The sequence below is a fragment of the Passer montanus genome, unplaced genomic scaffold, assembly GCF_014805655.1.
Source record: "Passer montanus isolate IOZ18808 unplaced genomic scaffold, ASM1480565v1 scaffold23, whole genome shotgun sequence".
In the NCBI taxonomy this organism is placed as follows: domain Eukaryota; kingdom Metazoa; phylum Chordata; class Aves; order Passeriformes; family Passeridae; genus Passer; species Passer montanus.
The window spans coordinates 9,004,488-9,026,530 of NW_024366926.1; the positions used below are offsets into that span (position 1 = coordinate 9,004,488).

Consider the following 22,043-nt stretch of genomic DNA (forward strand, 5'->3'; position numbering starts at 1 on the left):
TTTCAAAGAAATGTTTTTAAGTTTTATGGACTATGGATTAAATCTCCTAAGCAAAAACTTCCCCCTATGCTGAAGATCAGGAAAGAATACAAACCCTGCTAAGCAGCTCAAGTGTAAAGTAATGACACCAAGTTTAATGCTTACTCCTAAATTATCTGTCAAAAACCACCCTCATAAGCTCTCTAGAAAGTGCTCTTTGCAAAGCTACCTATCAGAAACTTTAAGCTGCAGCTCTCCTCTAAGAACTGTATCTTTTTTTCTGGCTGGCAGATTGTCTTGTAGGCAGGGAAAAAGAAGAAAAATGTTGAAAGTCAGCAAAGTCTCAGCTCTGGAAAATCTGGCAAAAATGAATGCAGAGGACTCTAACCCATTATGGCTAAAGCAGAGCACTCCAAATGAATACAATAAATTCTCATGTCACCACCCCACCTCTGAAAAATAATACAAAACTTAGAAGAGATGGGAGACTTTTTGCATTATGAAGTTCAGGAGGTGTCTAGAAATTCTTCAGATACAGCAATATAAGAAGTCTCCTGAGAACCTCTGCTTTCCACAAGTTGATCCCAACTCGACTGCCTAACTGCCAAAAGTTCACACAGCAGTATTTAAAACTTTATACTTGAGCAGAAAGGATCTCCCATTGAAGGAAGGAGAGAACTTTTTTTTTCCTCAAAGAAGATCCCAAACAGGGGGAGGTGCACACTGCTGATCATAGGGCAATATGGGCATCCTTGTGGATTCAAGCTCACCCTCAAGGCTAATGAAGCAGAAAAGCAAAGGTGAAACTGCTGTAGGCTTCCCAGAGAGATTATAACCTTACCATTTACTTGTTGTAGAACTATCTATCTGAACAACAATCTCAATTCAGATTTGTAGCTGATTATATCCTTAAATCATGTAAGCGTGGATTACGATTATGTTACCAGCATACATCATGTAAGTAAGTAAATAAGGTTATTAAGACTTTCATCTCTATTAATAAGAATGACAGCAAATAAAGTACTATTTAAATTAACTCCAAAAATCAAGTAACTTGACTATTCTTAAATCTTATGTCTATTTTCAATTGCTGATTTTAGAATATGCCTTAAAATCCTTGTGCTCTTCAAAGGACAGATTTACTGTACCCAAATGATAGCTCCTGAGGGATTTGCAAGCATTCCTTACCAGCTTGATAAATCCATCATAAATTTCTCCTTGAACCAAGATGCTCTAAGTTGGTTAAGCATTACACATGCAGGGGTACAAGAAGAAGTGCTTATGTTTCTGCCCAAGCGTAGTCATTAAAATATATGTTTTTTAGAAGCATATCAGTTCAAAAATGATGGCCAGAAGAGATCAATATGCCTGACCCTTTCTCATGTGCAACACAGCCTTTATCCTGACTGCTAAAGACTGGCTTTTGTAAGGAAACCACACTGAAAACTCCAGTTTGATTTTCTGAGTGCAAGTCTCACATAAAAGAAAATTCAGGAAAATAGAAATTTTGACAAAATCTATTTTTTGGTGATTTCTACAACATCTTCATACTCTGCAACAAAGTATGTATAAAGGCAGGTTATTGTTGATGTCACTTGGAACAAAGATTTGAAGTCTGTTTATCATCAACTCTTGATTTTCCAGCTTCCAGTTTGGGAGGGAAGTTGCCTATCACGATACCATAAATTTGTCCCATATTGGTTTGGTCCCACTATTTGATGGAAACACAGAAGGGGAAAAGATAAAGGGTATCCCAGAAAACATGGCTGTAATTCAAAGGGGCAGTTCCAATTGGCAGGTTGTGACCAAAGCTTCTGTATGATGCAAATTTCAACAGAGGAGTGCTAGTTAGAACCATGCTGATATATTATGTACTAGGGCTACTTGCTGCATAAAGTAAGAAGTCTTATGCTTAGTTGGACAGAAGAGTGAAAATTTTTCTGCTGTTCATAAAAATGAACTTAACCAAATCGCTCATCTTTAAAAAAAACCCATCTCAAAATGCATTTTTCTTTTGAAAAAAATACTGTTTTCATTATTTGGTTATAGTATAAGCATGTGTAAGGCACACATTTTCTACTCTGCTAAAAAGTGTTGTTACCTTTTCTCCTGTGTCACCCTTCAGTCCATTCTTGCCAGCATCCCCCTATAATTGAAACACATATATTTTAATGATTTTCTGTAAGCACACAGTATGCAGAGAACAGTCAGATTTCCAATATGATTAACAATGCAAGTTGATTTTGCTCATCAGACAGTCTCTGTGGCATGGTCAGGAAGTGGCTATGTCTTACACAGACTTCACTGTAATTGCAGATTACACAGATCTGTAAAAAAACCCACCACAAAGCATCAAAAGACCTGCTGGTATAATCTACCATCTTTCTCACTTCACTGCAGTTTAGCAAGGAATGAATGATTCAATGATTTCGTGATGATTCAGCACTTTAAATTACAAATACATTTTTCTTCCTAACACAGACATGTTCACCCAGATGCATCTAAAAAAATTCAGATGACAGTTAGACAATCCTAGTAGTTTTTATTGAGATTCTCAAGTAATTTATAGCACATACTCTCTGAGTCTGAAGTCCTTCATGAATGATTCACAAACTAAAAAAAATTCACTAAATATCACTGCTCCAAGGAGCTACCAAATTACTTTATCTCTACATAAATTCTATGCATGGCTTTTGTTAAAAACGTGACATTCAGATAACACCTTTTCATGGCTGAGTAGATATTTTCTACTCAAAAAATGCCCAAAATTTTAAAATAAAAATGTCATAATATTTATCTATAAAAAGACCTATTTTCCACCTAGTCATGTAACCATATAAGAAGTCCAGACTATATAAAATATACTCTATGTTGTTTAATGTTAAGAATGCAGCTAAAAATTTCTGTGGAAATTGAAGTTCATGTAAAGTGCAGTATGTATTTTAAATGCCAAAAATATAGATAAAAACAGAGCCTAAATAGACTAAAACAGTAGACTCCTGGCCTTGGTCTGATAACCGGTAGTACTGTTCAAATAACATTATACAGTATCTGTCATATTGTTCTGAAAACCTTGATGTAAAATCCTTTTGGAGAGGACTTAGCAATTTATACATCACAGCCACTGATACAATGGGAACCAGCTGAGAACCTAGCAGCACTGTAATTAAGGAAACATACATGAAACATGGAAGAATAACAGTGAGGAATGTTACTCAAGTTCATTTAACATGATAAACTATTGGGGGGATCTGTAACCACACTTTTTAGAAAAAGACAAAAGATAATTAGGGAATAATAGAATGGTTTTAAGTGACAAAAATTCACTACATATTAAATTCATTTTAATCCTTTTATGTCTGAAAAAAAAGTAAGGATTACTGAAGTACTTTAAAAATATCATTTTAACAGAATAAATTATTTCATTATGCATATTTCATGATTATATAGTTCTGCATGTGGGGTACAGACTTTCAAGATCTCCCTACATTATTTTTATGGTGTACTTTTGAAAACGTGAAATTAACTGCCTTGGCAAAGCATGCTTCCAGCTGCTATTACACAGATTTATATGGATCTGGAACTGAAAAGCAGCTGTAGCTGCAAAGACACAGGTAAACACTTCTCAAGAGAAAATTGCACCTCAGTACAAACAAATTATTTTTTTAAACATAAGCTCAGTATACTTGCAGAAGATAAGGCTGTGTATGGATTCCTACTCAAAATAAGGTTTATGCTATTTCTCAAACTGCCCCTGTGAGCAGGTGAGGAAGCTCAGCTCTAAACTCACTGTGCTCCTACCAACCACTATGCCTGGAAGAGCAGAATTATACTCCCCTTCTGCAGCATGGAGCTTGTTCCACCCCCCTGTCTTGCCTTGGTAGGATTGGACATCAAAGAAGCAATTTCTTGCTAACTCACTGCAAGTAAGAGCCCCATCAGTGTGCCTGTCCAGACAGCATCACTGGAGATCAGGGGGGAGACTCCCTTGCTCTTACTTAAACTGAACCAAACACAAATGGAGCATTCCACTTTTATTTTTTATTCCATTTTTATTTTTTATTTAATTTCCATTTTTATTTTTAGTACATGGAGAGCTTGTTATCCAGGTATCACTTAGAATCTATGTAGTTTTACCATTCTGTTACCTAATTGTTTTATTCCACACAGGTGTCAGAACCTCAAAACCAAGTTAGGAGAAATGTGAGGCTCTCTAATTTATTCAGAGAGGCTCATCATTTTCTGAGACTCACCACAGTTAGGATTAGTTGCCTGATTGTTCATCTGTGCAGCCTTTAACACAAAATCACAGCACTCTGTGACTAATCCCACTGCAGTAATCACAGATCAATAACTTCCATTAGCAGGTATTATCTGACCCTTGGAAAGGCTGCACTGTGCTACTTAAGTTCTAGGTAGGAGCTGTGGTTTTTTATTTTTAAACTCAGGATCAGTGCACTCCAAGCAAGTTACCCAAAACAGAAACACAACAAAGGAAGTGAAACATCTCACCTTTTGTCCTCTTTCTCCAGGGTCACCCTAAGGAAAATAATTGGAGCAAAGAAGTGGTAAGTTACTAACTCAGGCAAAACCAAAAGTGTTAGCCTTACTATCATTAGTTATTACTAATGTTAGTATTACTGTCCTTACTAATAATTATGTCACTACTGATGACAACGTCTCAGATGACACAACAAGAAAATCTTCAATGAACAATAAAATGTGTAAATTTAATAGATCTCAATAGACAGTACAAGTTCAACATTTTTTTAAAAGTTTCAATGGTTTGCATTGAAGACCTCTCTCACTACTTTGTCCTAGACCCTGACAAACAGGCATATGTCTTTGAGAAGCAGCTTGCAGGGACCTACATGGCTCCTACGTGTGGTTCTCCTTGTTTTGGGAACAAACAAAAGAAACAAAAAGTCTGGAAGTGAAGGGAAAGTCTTAGGATTCTGTCAACGGCTCAGAAGGTTCCTCAAGAGCGAGAAAATGCCTTAAGTGTCTTGAACAAATTCATAACTGTTCCAGAGTAAAGAGCCTTCAGTGCTCTTTATATTCTCTGTAACAAAAAGATGGCTTATAGCCATTATTTTTTTCAAAATTAAAACGTGCTTGAGAAACTGCAAAAGCACTTTTGCACACCAGCCTGACCCTGACAACTCATCTTCTCTGCGTTTCTGGCTCAGAGCTGCACTCTGGCTCATATTTGTCCCTTTTGATGGCTGGCAGTCGCTAGGCAACTCAGGGACTACAGCTGTGAATACGAATTAAGCATCAACTGCCATAATTTGGCTTATTCTGTATACAAAGTAAGAAAAGGTCATGCTCCCAAATGGTTTGTTTTCATTCCTGATGGACAAGCAGCCAGTCAGTAAATGTAAAGAGGCTGGCTGCCTTGCATGTCTGTCAGCAGCAGCATGATGCACAGAGGAGCTGAGGAGCACATGAGCACCAGAGATCCCATCGCTCGCAGCTGATGGGATTAGAAATTAGCATTACCCCCTCCAAGAGGCCCACAGATCCCATCATCTTGGACATGTTGAGTTTTCTTTTAAATGAAGTTATCATCATAAGCTTTATGTTCTATTTCACTTGTTCAATATTTAAACACAGAACAAACTATATAACAATAAAGTGCAAAGAGTCATTCTGATGTAACAAATACAGGCTGAGACATGCTCCTAATGAGGCTTGTTGCTAACTTCCATAATAGCAGGATCAGCCCTCAAGACTTCACTCTGACATTTGTCAAAGAACTGACCGCAGCAGTTCTTGAAAAGAAGCCTGAAACACATTGTAAGAGGTATAAACAAAGCCTTTCTGAAAAGGTCCCCAAATTCCCAAACACTTGCAGGCATATTGCATTCAGCTGGCAGTGGATGCCTATGAATCAGTGCCACTGACTGGAATTATACATGCACAGCAGAAGAAAATGCTTCTTTATGGTGAGATGTGTAAAGCCTCTTATAGCACTGATCACTGGAGGGAGCAGATCATTAAAAGCCAGTCAGAATATAAACTATAAACCCAAATTGGAAAGCACAACTGTCATCTACATATGCACTCACATACTCTGTGCTTCTGTTTTTAATTCATTTTCAATACTGACCTTAAGCCCTGCTTCTCCCTTCTCTCCTGCTATGCCAGGCAAACCAGGTTCACCCTAAAGGTAAAGAAAAAGAAAGATGAAGTTAAGAAAGACATGATGAAATATATGAACTGTCTCATAATGGGGCAGTAATGATAAACACAATTTTAAAAGACTCTGCAAAAATGTAGTCCACAGCTGGGCACTAAAATTACTTATTTTGTCATTTAGGGTGGATTAATTCTAACCCACGTAAGGTAAGAAATTATTCTTCTGAAAAAGGTGGGAACACATAGATGTCACACTAAACAGAAAGGAGACCTATGACTCCTGATTCTTAAAATCTGTCCAATTAGCCTTAAAAGCACAGTCTTCCCAGCAAGACTGCCAATGCTTTCTTTCTCTCTACAACTTAGAATTGCTGCAAGAAAGGCTTTTCTTAATTTATTTTGACATTTGTGCTTCTGGTCTCAGACAGAAGACAGATAATGAAAAAAAATGAGAAAGGCCTGTTTCAGAAATGGAAAAATTTGGAAAAACAGAGAGCTTTTCAATTTTTTTAATATACTTAGCTTATCCATTTTTTATACCAGTGGTTGAAAAGTGGTTTTAAAAGATTTAAAAACTGTCAGCATTACATCAATGCACCAAATTTTGGGTATGTTCAATGGGTAGTATATCACTCTTCTACAGTTTAAGGAATCATAAATTATTTTCATGAGTCAATCAGCAAATAACACTTATTTTCAATCTTATTCCCTATCTTCAGTTTTAAAAATAAAGAAAAGAAGCAAACAAGAAAAAAATCTCTAAAAAGATACTTTTGTTGTTTATATCTGACATTTATGGGAAAATGACAGATATTCATTTTAGATAATGTAATGGTTAGACTTTACTGTAAAACTACTAGAGCTTATGGCTTATTATTTAAAAGCTTCTGCAGATGTATATCTCAGTTTCACAAGAAATACCTTTGATAACCCTCACACATAGAACCACATCACATTTCTGACATGGCAAAGTACATTAAAATAACAGCCAAAGAAAGATTTTTAAAAGTCTGCAGCTCGGTCCTTCTAAAAGCTCTTTGCTATTTAAGTGTAGAAAAATGTGGAAAAGTTAAATCCAATAGCTAACATCACAATCAAATTTGGAACAGTAATTTGTATCAGAAACTCAGTTAAAAATTTTCACAGTGTTCAAATTTAGTACACATGATGAACCAATCCTCTACTCAGAAGTTACAGAGGCATTAAGATAAAGGCTCTTCCAAACACAAAACATATTTTCTACTCCTCCATAAAAGTCTCCTATTAGGAACTTATCTCTTTCTTACTTCTGCAGGCAGATTTAATCATAGATGTATTAACTCTAATTGTCCATCAAAGCAAGTTCCATTGTACTTCTAAATTAGGCAATGGAATCATTGATTACATTTTCATTTCCTAAAGAGTTGGACTGTTTCAAAAAACAAACCAAAATCATCGAAGTTCTAGCAAAACTTTAGTGAGGCATTTTCCAAGCCAGAGCAAAAAATGTTAGGTACCATTAAGCCCTCAAGGAATGAAATAGTCCCTTGTGTCAGCCCCTTCTCAAGGCCCCTTTGTACTACAGTAGCTGTGAGGCTGATAAAGTGGCACAGGCATTTGATATATGAGTGCTCAGGATTTGAAGCTGTTGGAGATTAGGTGTGAGTGTCCTAAAGGATTGACCTAAAAGGCTCTTGAAGAAAATTGTCAGTTGACAAAACGAAGCAGAAGGGACCCATGAATACACACTTGTTTCTCCTCATCCCCACGCCCCAAACATGCTTGCTTCTGTCCCCTTCATTTTCAAACAGCTGCTGTCAGCTGATGCTTTCAGGGGCTTACATCTCAAATCAAAAGGTTGAAGTTCCAGGCTTGCACTTTCCTCCCAGGTTTACATATCAGTGCTATGGATGCAGAGGCTACTGCTGTGACAAAAAGGAGACCGCAAAAACAGAACAAAAAAAAAATTTCTTTGGAAAAAAGTGAAAACCTCAGCCTGCCACCTAGTCATAGTAAATCCCCATTCATACCAGCAATCGCATTTCTGACCTATATACAACTTTGCTATGCTCAGCACTTCACTTACAGTACTGAAAGCTCTAGGCAGAGATACTTGAAGTGCAGAAACTAGCTCTGGGAATGGGAAAGACTGAAGGGAAACCGAGAAGGATAACACAGAAATGACTTTGTGCCTTTATGTTTTTGTAGCGATTGTCTTCTGTTGCTAATGTTCAGAAGAACAGGGAAAATATTCCTTTCCCTTTGTCAGACCTTTATTTTCTTGTCTATACAAAGAATCAGTGAAAAGAAATTAAAATGTACAGCCCATAAGATGTTCTATGTCCTAGCCCTGATGAACATTCCCAGCGCACAGCTAAACAAGCTTTGTGCCAGGGAGCCTCTCTTTGTCACTCTGCATGTCTTGTAGGCATGGCAGTCTGGCTTTCTGTGCAGATATTTTTACAATTCCAGTAAGCCTTAACAGAAAGCCCCCAAAATAAACAAGAAAACCAAACCACAAAACAAAAATAAAAATGCTCTGCTCAAAGTAGTTATGAAGCAAAGAGCTGTCAACTTTTGAAGAAGAGTAGATTGATAGCTCTTCCCCACTCAAATACTGTGTTATTTTAGCCATGTTGGTCTCAAAAAATTATTTTGATTCTTGGCATGAAAATATTTTAAAATATTTCTGTTAGGAAGCATGTTAGGAAGTTTAGCTACTTTTATGAATTTATCTATTTATTACTAAAATCATGTATTAAAACCAGAGTGCAAAATGCTGTAAGAGTAAAGTTGGAGTGTAAAATGCTGTATAAGTACACTTCAGCCCCACAGGCTAGTGCTTTGGAGATGAACAAAAAGCACAGCTGACCTTTAAGAGGCTGAAGATGATGACCCTGCTATTCAAGGAGTGATGCATGCAAGGGAACACCAGATACTCAACAATGTCATTCAATGCAACAATTTAAATCACACTGCTTTTCAACCTGATAAAATGAAAGAAACCATAAAGCTAAATCCTCAATGTCACATGTTTTTTACATTCACCAGGCCATGGCTAATGTCATTCCTGACTGCTGTTGTAGTCTGTCTTTAATAGCATTGACAGCAAAGGTGCTAGGCTGCAGAAGCAATTGTCTCCTGCACATCAGCTAGCTTTCAAATCAAGGCAGCATATTTTTATTGATTTTTTTTTCATAGAATCAGAGAATGCTTGAACTTTGAAGGCACCTTTGAGGCCCTTACTTGGAGTCTACCCAGTATGTCCATGTCTTTCTTGTAGAGCGGAGCCCACAACTGGACACAGTACTCCAAGAGTGGCCTCGACAGTGCTTTTTCCCCATTTGAAGAGTAATTTTTTCTATAGTACATCTAACTTTAGCTCACAACTCACCTTTCTCCAGTCATTTCTCCCCTGAGAAATTATTGCTTAGTAACAGAGTGATAATCATTCTAAAACTTTCTAGTGTCTACGAAACCCAACCCATGATCCCAGTCAGAGAATTTATGAGGGATAAACTGCACCCTCACACAAGAAAAAGATACAAGACCCAGAGAAATTGTGTGAAGGTGCCCTCAGAGCATACCTTTGCAACTTTTCCCTGAAATGGACGGACAGTGGGGAAGATGCTGTGGTGAGGTGTGAAGTGTCTCGGTACTCAATTTAAAGCAATTAAATTGCCCTTTCTGCCCTTCTGCATTCTTATTCTCAGCTAAACCACACTGCAGAAGCTGTCCTGTGCAACAAGCACTGTGTGCAACTACCATAATACACCAAAATAAAATAAAATTCTCCCTGCTGGCAACTGAGGTGGGCTGTGATTTCCAAAGGCCACCTCAGCAACATGCGGCTTCACTGACACCGTGATGGAAAGAGCAAGAGCTCCATGGGATGCTGGGATACCAGCAGCATCTTATCTCAACATCCTCTCTATCAAGGTTCCACTGTACCAAAGCAGCAACAAAACTACCAGATGCACAAATGTCATGCCCCACATTGGTGAACATGCAAATATTGCATTAGAAATACTGTTTAGGTAACCCTTGACTTCTTTTTCATATAAAGTTATTTTTATCTTGTAACTTGACCAACCCCCTAACTCTTTCCTGTATTTGGACAAAGGACAACTTTCAGCACTCTGATCAATAAATAGGTGGAGCAGTTTCCTCAAATACTCTTGTGGTAGGGGTAGTCTTAATGCTTACACTGAAGTTAATCTGAATTTGGCGAGTACTCAGGTCTATAGAGCATTGCTTGGCTCTGCTGGTAATATGAGAAAAAAATCTGTCAATATGAACTAATAAAATCTAGTTCATAACAGGTCTGAAAATGTATTACCCACCAGAGTCCATATTAAAGGAGCTGAGGCAGTTGAAAGCATGCTTCTCCTTACAGGAGTGTTTTCTGCCCCTGAGGCATATACCTTCATACCCAAAATTAATCAGCTAAAAATAACATGGCTGGAGGCCTCAGCTTTTCTTGTTTGTAACAGAAAAACAGCCTGTAGGCTGCAGTTCTGAAATAGGTTTTGTTTTGGTGAGATGCATAACTCTCCACACCAGCTGGTTGATATCCACCTCACCCTGAAAGAAAAGCTGTCAGTATTGCTATATTTTTCAGTCACTAGAATATAATCAATTTAAGGATAAGGAAACACAAGAGGCCCCAAACCTAATCCAGTCTAATTTTACTCTAAAATACATAGAAGAGGAAAGGGAGTTAAAAAGAGGTTTTTCAGATATGTTACTATGATTTACATTTCAAACCAGGGTTGAATTCAATTCCTTTCAACTTGCTTTTTGCTCCCCTCAAAAGTAACTTAAAATTGTTTGTTTAGGGGCTGGAAATCTCTCTTGGCCCACTCACCAACTGAAATTAAGTGGAAAGGCTCTTCAACAAGACTCAGCTGGCCTGCAAACCTGTCTGAGAATTTGTGAACTACATTTATGATGTTTCCTCTCTTTATTTGAAAGTGTTAGTACATGCATACCCTTCCTCATTTAGCTGAAGGAATTTGATACTGCCACCTTCAAAATGTGTTCCTACACAGCACTGCACACAGTAATAAGGAAATATATGGAAAATAGAGAAACAAAAAGAATTAAGAAAGCAGTAAGAAATGTGCATACCCAGACTCTGAATCTACTGATAAGAAGGAAAATTTTTCTGAGGTTTATCATATTGCTATTGCAAATCTGCCAGAAGAATTTGAAATGAAGGGATCTATCCTGACCACTCATTCTGTTCTCAATATACCCTTACAAAAAACCCACCAAAATATCAAGTAATACGTAAGAAAAAGTGATTTATGGAAGTTTAGAGTGAGGGGTTTATGCACTCCAGACAAACTCTTATTTATAACAAAGAGAGTTATTTGCACAAACTCCAGACACTGGGTTCCTTCAGGCCAAATACCATCTTAACTTAAGGAATCTGTGCTTTTCTCTTTGTGTGCTGATGCAGTCATTGACAGCCCTTATCAAATCAGCACCACTTAAAAAATACCAGAATATATATTCTATACTTGCAGAGTTTAACTTTCCAAGAAGCCCTTTGTGGCCATTTCAACATGATTAATGTAGGGATGTGACATCCTTAGATCACTGCAACCTCCTACCTCCATGCAGAACTAATGCCTTTTTGTACTTTTCAAGTGACTGAGGAGCTTCTGCCAGGGATGGAGAAAGAGAAGTTTATCTTCCATTGTATTGGGATAGAAATAAACCTGTGGATTGCACAACAGTCTGCAAAGGAAAAGGAGCACTCAGAAAGTTTCCTTATCTTAGCAGGTTTTGGTCCATCCCAGAAACAACACTCTGTCCAGCTGCAGGTATTATTAAGCAGCTCCTTTCCAGTTACTGTTCTCAAGATAAACTTGCTGTAGTTTTTCAAATGTAGGAACAAATGCAGACTGTAAATGTGCTTGCAAGACTACCTGTAATGTTTCACTGGATTTGGCCTAATGTGTGAAGGTTTTATGGCAGTGATTTTGCTATTCTGAATACAAGAAAAATCTACTAGTTAACAGTCCTGCAAAAACATGTGGGTTGTGTAAAATTACACTTACTCTAATATCTAGAGACTGTCTAAGACAAGTGGTTCATATGTTAAGGGATTAAAAGACTGTTCTAAGTGCACTCAGAATTTATGATCTCATTCCCAGACCTGTGGCCAGACTTGTCAATCATCTCCCCTACTCAGTATTTTAATTAAAGAAGAGGCGAAAAGAAAGAAAAAGGAAAATTACAGAGGCATGTAGATGATGGAGATGACCTAACTCTCTTTTGTTCAACTGCTTGAGGACAGAGCAAAGCTAACGCACTGCTGACATTCATGGGCTGAAAAATACTTCATTGTCCAAATGAGAGAAGCATTCACACACTTAATTTTAAGCATATGCTTAACACTCACTGCCTTTTAAACCAAGGAAAAATATTAACTTGGAACTTAGTGCACTGCACATGCTGCTGTCTGACAGAGCAAGCTCACTGACTAAAAGGCAACCAAGACAGTAAGGCTTTTGTAAAGTCCTTTAACTACGTAACTTCTAAAAAGGGGATGACTCGCATCACACATGCAAGTTGAACCCAACTATTCTGCAAGTCACCATGAATCTGAATGAGTAAAGACAGAAGTGCCAGCAGCTGGCTCACAGTACAGCCCAACTATTAAAATCACCACTCTGGTCCTCATCAATATCTTGTGTGTTGCACTGCACTGAGAATCCGTTTTTTCATAGAAATTGGAAGAACTGACCTTTCAATAGCAAATAATTAACATGGGATTGCTAAGCTGCATTATACTTTCTAACTTTAGACCAACACTGCTTCAGTTTAAACTTAATTTCTACCACTGTTTCCAAACTAACATAATTTTTAAATCTATTTATTAAAAGAGACAGCAACATTCAGCTTTCATCTGCCTAGTATTACATGAATATAATATATCTTTTGCAAATAAGGAAGTGGTTTCTAGTCAGTATCAATCAACAGTTGAGAATTCAAACTAAAGAATGCAACAGCAATTTATTTTTATGTGTGGCTTTTGTCCTGGTACCTGTGTTTCACTTCAGTAATTCAGGTTTTTTTTTAAAAGGTCAAAAGTAAAGCAGTCCAGCTACACTAAAAATACGCTGACATCTTTAATAAAGTGGCAATTTTAAAATGTCTGTGAAGTTATAGATATGATGAATATTGAAGTAAATCAAATAAATAAACACCTATAAATTGAAAATTCTGGAGTTTTTTTAAAGCACAATTTAAAATTAATAATCAACATTTAAAGATCTGTTTGTATCTTCCCATAATGTTTAACTGCACATTTCTTTTATGCCCCCTGAAACATGCAGATAAGTCTATGTGGTCTTCTAAAAATAGACATGCAACAATATTGCCAAAGAGCTTAAAAAATTTCCTTGTCTCCCAAAATGACACATTAATCACACATTTGACACATTTCATTAATATCAATTTTTTCTGCTCATTTGAGGTAATTTTTCTGGCTGGAATTTGCATGAGTACTATTAAAAATAAAGTTTTTGAATAAAATATGAATCATCACTTCTGTTCTATTCAAAGTTTCCAACTTCACCAATCCAGTCTTCTTACATATTCCTACAGATATGCCACAAAGTAAATTTTCACTGGCATTTCAGTCAGGCCACAAAAATTACTTGAATTATGTACAGTAACAGCATCTCAGTAGGTAAGCACTGTCTACCATTCCTGTTGCAACTGAATGCAGTTATAAAATATGAAGGAAAAAATCTGAGGACTTAAAGCTATTTTATTTAATATTATTTTCTTATAAATTCTGGCATTAAATATATATATGTGTATATATATATGTACATATATATAGATATAGTTAATTCTAAATATTCTTTAGTCTGTTGTTTCACATTAATTGTAATACTCTGAATAGCTTAAAATAAATTCTTATCACTATCAATAAAGTGAATGATTATTACATTATTTCTTATAACCACTCTAAAAACACAGGTCTAATACTATGTATTATGTTATTAGAAACAATACATCCTTTTCTTTTCTTCTTTAGGAAAGAAGAATTAAAAGTAAATTGTTTGAAAAATCACTTATTCCTAGGACTATTGGTGAGGGAAGCAGAAGAGATGATTGTCTAATACAACCCTTATTCACTACCATCTGCTGATGCTTGAACCTGGTGAAGATATATACATATATTTTCCTTTTGGCATCTCTTGCCAGTGCTTTTGAAGTTCACTAGGAATGCTAGGGCTTGTGAGAACAACAGATGGATAATACTCTTTACAGACAAGGAGATATACTATTTAAACTTCATCGCCCAGATTTGCCAAGAAACCTTAGCAATGCTGTAACACAGCCCTGCTGCTTTACTGTGACCTCTCCTTATGGAGGGCCATTCTGAACTTTGACAGTGACTTGCCTAAATTAACATTTCCTCTCGGTTGTGTTCAAAAATATTTGTTTGATTTACTCCTCTGTGTTTTCATCCCCAAAATTAATTTTCTAATTATCCTCCAGTTGCACTTCCATTTCTTTTTATATCCCTATTTATAGGTTGTATTAACAATGTATTGGCACCACTTCAATATCCAGTATCAATGTAAATGTTTGCATTATGAGACTGAGTTAACAAAAAGTAAAAAACATTTTGTTTGTAAATATGCTGTCTCAAGTAACAGACTATTAATATGCATTCCTTTCTACAACCTATCAGTCACCACCAAATTTGAACACCAGACTTTCAGCTTAATTAATCTGCTGCTTATTCAGATAAAACTAGAAAAATTACTTCAGAGCACAAAGCACATTATGCTGTATTATACATGGTCTTTTCCATGAAGCCAATTTGAAACCAGAGTTCTGGATATAAGGTTGCATATTGCTCATGTGAACAAACCCAAAATTGCTTTAATCCACTACATAAATAATGGCAGTGCTGAAAAAGTCAGAGAACTCACCACTTGTCCATCTCTCCCTGGAACACCAGGCACTCCGACAGAACCCTGGAGGGAAACAGATGCCAGTGTTTAGCAAATTAAACAGGTCATGAAACCTTTCATCTCATAATACAGTATTTAGAAATAATGGTGAATGTTTGCTTATTGGAACAGCAATAAATTTTTCAAGAACTCATTTTTATCCAAGCTGAGCTCCCCTTTCAGTTGAGATTTTATACTAATTAGACATATTCTCACATTGTACATTTTAAAGACTGTATGACCTTTTCCAGAAACAAGCTTCAAGCTCATGTTCTGTAATGTTGTCGATGCTTCACAAGAAATGTAAGAATTGAAATGCTTTTCCATTTAATGCTCTCAGTAAGTTTCGAGACTGATCCTATGCAATCAAATATAGCACCTGAACAAAACTATTAATGCTTCTAGAGGGATCATTCAAGCTCAATAACTTGTAGCACCAATCAATCTCAAGGCTTTTAAGAGATACTATGCAGTGGTTCAGTTTGCCAGTACAAATTAGAGATGCACTTTGAAACTGCACCAATATTAGCGCAATCAGAATCAGAAGGTCAATACAGGCCAAACACAAGTGACAAAGAAAGAAACAAAAAATTATAACATTGGAGGGATCTTTTTTGCAAAGCCCTTGTACTGTAAGTTCCTATGTGATGGATAACTTTTTTTAAAGGACCTTTTGCAACTTGCTATGGAAGTTCAGTGAAAATACAGAGCATGGAAATCAGGAAAGCTGCATCTGCTTGTACAGCATTCTCATCTTATTTATAAAGATGGTGCTGCTCAGCAAGAGAACTCAAAGAATTTCTGCATGGCAATTCCCCCTCTATTTTGCTTAGAGGTGTCACTAAAATTATCACCAACACCCAAAGGAAATGCATTCAAAATGGATGCAGACATTTGTCAATTAATAGAGTTGGGAAATCCTGTGAAACAGGAAAAGGAACCAACTCATGAGGGTCTCAAGAACCCTCCAAGAGCTAGTAACAGAGCTTTGAATCAGTGAGAAATAATACACTGCATCCCAGCGTATCTCCTTGACTCACAATGCTCTCCCCTTTCTCCCAAAGCTTCCACTTTGGCATCCTTGTCTCTTGTTGCTGGATGCATAGTAATGGCGTTAAGCTACTGCAAAGTTGTCTGAGTGAACATTTTCACATCTCGGTATAATTTTTCCAGAAAATCAAAATACAAAGCTCAGGAGAGCATTAAACCATCAGCCTCAATAAGCCATCCTATGTATAACAGTTCCTCCTCTCAGTGGCAGCTGATTATTTTTCTTACGAAACACAGGATGTTAGAAAGTGTGAAATGAAGCGGATTCTAGTGTGATAAGTAAATGTTTATCAGATATTCAAAATTCCATCAGCACGCGGGTTTTGCTGATGTCATACAGGCAAAATATGCTCCTCCAATTCTGAGGATATAGCTTTGTAACAGCAACTTAGACATTAGCCACATTCCTGCATTGCCAAACACAAAGAGTAGTCCTCTCCTTCAGCCTGCAAACTCTATACAGCCCACAGCTGCCAAAATTCCACCAATTTGTGTACTTTGGGATTATATTTTTACATATCACAGGCTTTTCTTTCTTTTGTTAAAAAAGTTTTGTTTTAACAGATGCTTCACTCCAAACAATATAATCTCAGAAGAAGGAAAGCAGGCATCCTTCTCACATATGTCAGTAGTACTTACTGCATCCTCTTTTTCTTTTTCCCTTTATACAAATTATAGCTGTTTTATTACATATCTTTCATACATCTTCTCAATCTTTTGAAATCAGCTAGAAAATTACTCACCTTGGTGCTATGCGAGTCAGATGCCGGAAAAGTACCACTCACTAGCTGTTACTGGTGATATTGTGAGGACTGTTTTAATGGCGTAATTCCATAAATCCTAAAGTCACTCAATCAAACCGAGGCAGTCAGCTTTAATGAGTGTAAATAACGCTGAAGGCATTCCCAGGAAGTCAGGTCTCGGGTTACCGAAGGAACAGGAAGACACCGGCAGACCACCTGAACACCACCGACCAAGCACTATTTATCAGCAACACCTACGTCCTTTGTTTCTGCTGGTCAACTCTTTAGTCATATGGCACTGATCTACTTGAGTAGAGATATGCATTTAATCAGAAACTTTATCTCCCCACCTTTCACAACACTTTAACTTTGGTTTCCTAATCGTACCAGTGTACGAATGGGAAAATTATAGCGACCTTTTCACCTGAAAGTTAAGCAGACAGATTGAAAACAGTCTGCTCTGTATTGCTTGAACTTCTTATGATGGGGGAAATGGGAAATCTTGTGTCTCACATTATATGGCTCCATTTTGCAAAAACAAAATTCAGAACCTAAGGTAATTGATTCAATGCAGTGTACAGTAGCTTATTACATTCACCTTTTCTGCTTGCAATTTGGCACGGGAGGAATAATCACTTTCACAGCATTGTTGTTTATACTATACCTTTTGTCCTGGAGGCCCCTGAGGTCCCTGCAAAGGGAAAACAATTCAATTAACATCAAAACTCCAGCCAATTTAAACTGAAATGACTAATTAAGACTGCCTTATTGTGTAAGCACTCTGATACTGGACTGAAACCAGCTGATGCTTTATAAGTCAAAGAAAAGTAAGAGTTTATGTTCAAAAGGCACAATGAATCTTTCCTCTTCACTTTTGGAACTGATCTAACTACTACCCAGAATACTCAAATTTTCCCCCTTCTACTATTTTCTCTTCCAAGCCATCTGTTTCTCCTGATACTGACAAATCTCCCAGCATTAAGATGGCTGTGGTTTTTCTCTCTTATAGCAGCCAACAGCCAGTTGTGTGTCCACAGTAATATATCAGCTTGTCAGCATAAAAACAAGGTTTATGCAAACAAGTATTTTCGTGATGGAGAGAAGCATAAACCTCAAAATCTTCTCACCTTCTAAGTATCAGCACACATGACTGTGTTATACCAAACTTGTCATGTGTGCCATCATTTGCAAGTGAAGAGAAAAATCTTTAACTTCAGAAATTGTTAAGAATGCTCTTGGGAAGCAAAGAACCACCATTTTGTCCCCATGACCTGAGAAGGCAGGAAGACATAGCTCAGCTCAGGAAAGCTTAACTTTCCTTAATGTCAAAGTCTTGTGGATATCAAGAGGACCCATTTCCCATCTGGTGTCTCTGAAGTACCCAGGTGGCCACAATGGAGAGGGGAAACAGAGAGAAAGAAGATCAACCAGCCATATCTAGGACACTTTGGCAGTCTGTTTTGGTAACACCCAGGCCACATCCACCACAGCTCCATCCATGCATGTTTGCCCCCATGTGCCTGCTATGGGCACTGGTGCAAACTGTGGGTACTGGTGGTGTAGCAAGCAAAGTGAATTCATAGTCCATGAGGTGCAAAACCCAACACAAAAACTGGGAAATTCAAATCCTTCTAATGTGAGAAAGAATAAAAGAAGAACTGATTGATATCAGAACTGCAATTATTCAGGAAAACAAAAGGATTTCTGCCTCAAAATGTGACGCTGATTTTATTCCTAAATTAGTGTGAAGTTAGGCAGAATCCTCCACGGTCAGCAGATGGAACATTGTTTGTTGGAACATTGCTCTGATGCAACTTTAAACTGCTAACAAGGAAAAGCTCCACTGGTGGTAATTCGGAATGCTGCATCTATCCACTGATGTGGATGAAAGCCTTGCAGTTTTAAATGTGGATTGGTATGTCTAAGGTTTGGTATCAAACCTTGCAAAAACACAGATCAATGCTGCTTCTTGAAAGTTTTGCCTGATTGTTTTAACAGAAGAAAAGTATTGTGATCATCTCATTTAGACTGCAGAGACTGATTCTGAGAAAGGAAATCTACTTTTACTCCCTTGCCTTCAAAAGAAAAAAGTACCTAAGCACTCAGCACTGGTGATGGTGATGATCAGAGTAATGAATATAGTGAATATCTGCTTTTTCAGATGGAGAAAATGTTCCCATCTCACAGTGTTTCACAAAACTGCTTTTTAAATCAAGCCTCCTTTTGAAGTGTCTGAGAATGAGTGATCTGCTGGATAAGGAACCACCAATAGAACAAGTCCACGAACAGTGTTCTTCCCTTTCTTTGAGTGCCTGACACCATCCTTCTCTTCTTCTGTAAGAAAGACAAGTTTGTCTAGCATTTTAAAAATGCCAAGAAATTAATGTTCAAACTAATGCTTTCCCTACAGCAATGGTATCAAAACAGGCTCCAAATGTCTACATCCTGGGCATCAGTTGTCTGTTGACTTGTTGCAAAGTAACCTGCTACATTTCAGGGTTATTTCAGGTCTTGGGAAAAATCCCTCCATCAGTAGGCCACAGTGAATACAGAACAACTGAAGACCTCCATCATAGCTTATACCAGCTATTTTTATGTCCAAGGGATGGATATATCAGTTTATAGCTACTTAAGAAGCTATTAAAACCTTCTAAAGACCCTCAGCTATATTAAATTACCATTTGGGAGCCCTTAATACAATACTACTGTATGAAGGAAAAATGATAATTCACTTACTAATATTAGCCCCCAAAGCAACCTGTTAAATGTACTCTCTGTTGAGGACTTTCTGCCTGGTGCTTGCAGCTGTCAGCCTGTGGGATGGATATAATTCAAGACATTGCAGAAAACATTTTTTCCCAGAATTTCCTCTTCATCCCTGACATCATTCCAGCTTCTCAAGATGAGTTACTGAATATGAAAATATTTACATAGTGGCATAGTCGTGCTCTTTTGGTGACTTTAAAATGAATCATTCAGACAAAAGATGCAGTAGATACTTATAAAAAAATGTCTTATACAATTAGAAGTTTTCCATTTCTGGTACATCAGCCTTTACTCAGACTGGAAGTAGCTCTGGTGTTTCACAGCCACTGATCCACTTGATGACATGAACAGTCCTCAACAGTACAGCTGCCTTCAGAAATTGTATAGTATTGACTCAAAAAAACGATTTCAAATAAAAGCTTACCTAAATTGACACGTTTCACAATTTACATAGGACAACAAGTCCTTTTTATCCTTAGAATGTTCTGACTGTAAAACATACCTGAAGAGAAACAATTTTTCTTTAAAGCACTGCTCTCTAGCATTGGAAAAGAAGCTCAAAGTAATTGGAAACTTAAAGCTCATTCACTGACAGCTCTCGTCCCTCCCCCACATAAGCCAGCAGCCATTGAACAGAATTAAGTTACTAACAGAAAACTTCTTTTAAAAAACAAAACAAAAAACCTGTAGAACACTGCAGAATGGTGCTTATTTTTCTATAATTACCTAAAATCTCTGATCAAGGTACAAAATGACACTGGAGAGATAGAAACAAACCAGTAAATAAAATATGGTAGAAAGAATAAAATATAAAAGAATAAAATTTTAAAAATGTAAAACAAAAAAACCACACCAAAACAGAAAACCAAACCAACCAACAAAAAAAAAACCAAAAAAAAAAACCCAAAAAAAACCCAAACAAACAAACCAAAACCAAACCCCAAACACAAAAGGTGCTTATATCCAGAAGAATAAGTGACAGCTTTTAGAAGAATCTATATAGAAAATTCCATATGAACATGCTGATTTTCTCCCCATATTATTCTACTGAACTGGGGAGCATCCTGTGGTACCCACTTGATGAACAGACAGCAAGACCAGAAATCAGAATCTCTATGTAGGTCTGGAGACAGAAGCAGAAGGCAGGAAATATGTGAGCATTTCCAACCAATTCCTCAGGATGCTTTGTTTTGATGTTTTTCTCTGTTTTTCTTCAGCTGCTGTGTTCCACAACAGCTGCAGCAACATCCTAGCCCTGCTGTTTGCTCCAGCACATCCAAAGGGATGTTTTGCAAATCCAGGCTCAGCTAAGCTTCCCCCTGGACAGATATTCCACCCCTGGGTCCTGGCAGGCAGCGCAGAGCTGCTGCCACAGGTCCCCACCTCAGTCCCTTCCAGCCCAAAGCCTCGGCTCCATCTACACCACACAGAACACACTGCCCCTCTGCCACCAACATATCTGGTGTATGAAGGAGGCAAAGCAGAAACACACAGCCCTTTAAAATCGTTGGCTGATCAAGAAAACAAAACAATCCCAGAAGTACATAATTCTTTCACCTTCTAACCACATATACATACATACATATGATATCTGTCATTGCTCAACGACAGATCATGTTGATAGCAAATATTTGACTTTTGCCTACATCATTGAAAGCTGCCAGGGTATCCACAAAGGGATGCTTAGAATCAACTCCTAAACCACTGGCAATGGATGTCAAAAAGCTCTTTTTATAAAGAGCATTTAGGTTTCAAGAATTCCAAAGAAAATTTGTGAAAACTGTTCAGATGAAGTGACTGCTCAGCATTTTACAGGATTATGCCACTTTTCCTCAAACAGACACACATTCACAGAGGAACTTCAATAGAGAAGGCTGAAAATTTTGCTTGCAAGACTTGCCCAGAATAGGAAGATAACTAAATATAATGAAAGCAAAATGTAGTTCTTGCTCTTTCAGCCACCACGAGCATTTCAGAAGAGCCCTTTGCCATCATGCCCAATTGAGTAAACTAGCTTGGCAGCTGTGACAACTTATTGCAGGGCTTCACTGAATTAGGTTTTCATTCAAATAACTCCACAGTAGGAGGATGAAAAATGAGGTGTGTTGCTCCAAAGAAATTCAACTGCCCTCTGTGTTTCTCTGGATATTGATAATATCTAAACACTTGGAAAACTGGGTAACTAAGGATAAACACAAATGTGTACAGAAGTCTTCTATGCAATTGTGTTTTTTAAAAGGTAAAATATTTCCATTATGACCTGCCATTCTCCAATCACTGTTTTTGGAAATCAACCAAACCTCCAGAGATTGTAGCATGTCAAGTCTTTGCATTATAGAAATGATTGAATGAAGTTGGACATTTCAGCTGGTTCTTAACAAGTAACTATTCAGACTAA

General features: G+C 37.3%; 1 protein-coding gene across 1 annotated transcript in view; it reads right to left on the bottom strand.

The window, feature by feature from the left end:
• COL25A1 (collagen type XXV alpha 1 chain) overlaps positions 1–22,043 on the bottom strand; it is a 297,986-nt gene that overhangs the window by 56,889 nt on the left and 219,054 nt on the right. Inside the window, exons 11-15 of the mRNA XM_039710662.1 lie at positions 17,544–17,570; positions 15,066–15,110; positions 6,092–6,145; positions 4,492–4,518; positions 2,081–2,125 (exon numbers count right to left, since the gene is read on the bottom strand). Coding sequence (XP_039566596.1) covers positions 2,081–2,125; positions 4,492–4,518; positions 6,092–6,145; positions 15,066–15,110; positions 17,544–17,570 — 198 coding nt within the window. The remainder of the gene's footprint in view (positions 1–2,080; positions 2,126–4,491; positions 4,519–6,091; positions 6,146–15,065; positions 15,111–17,543; positions 17,571–22,043) is intronic.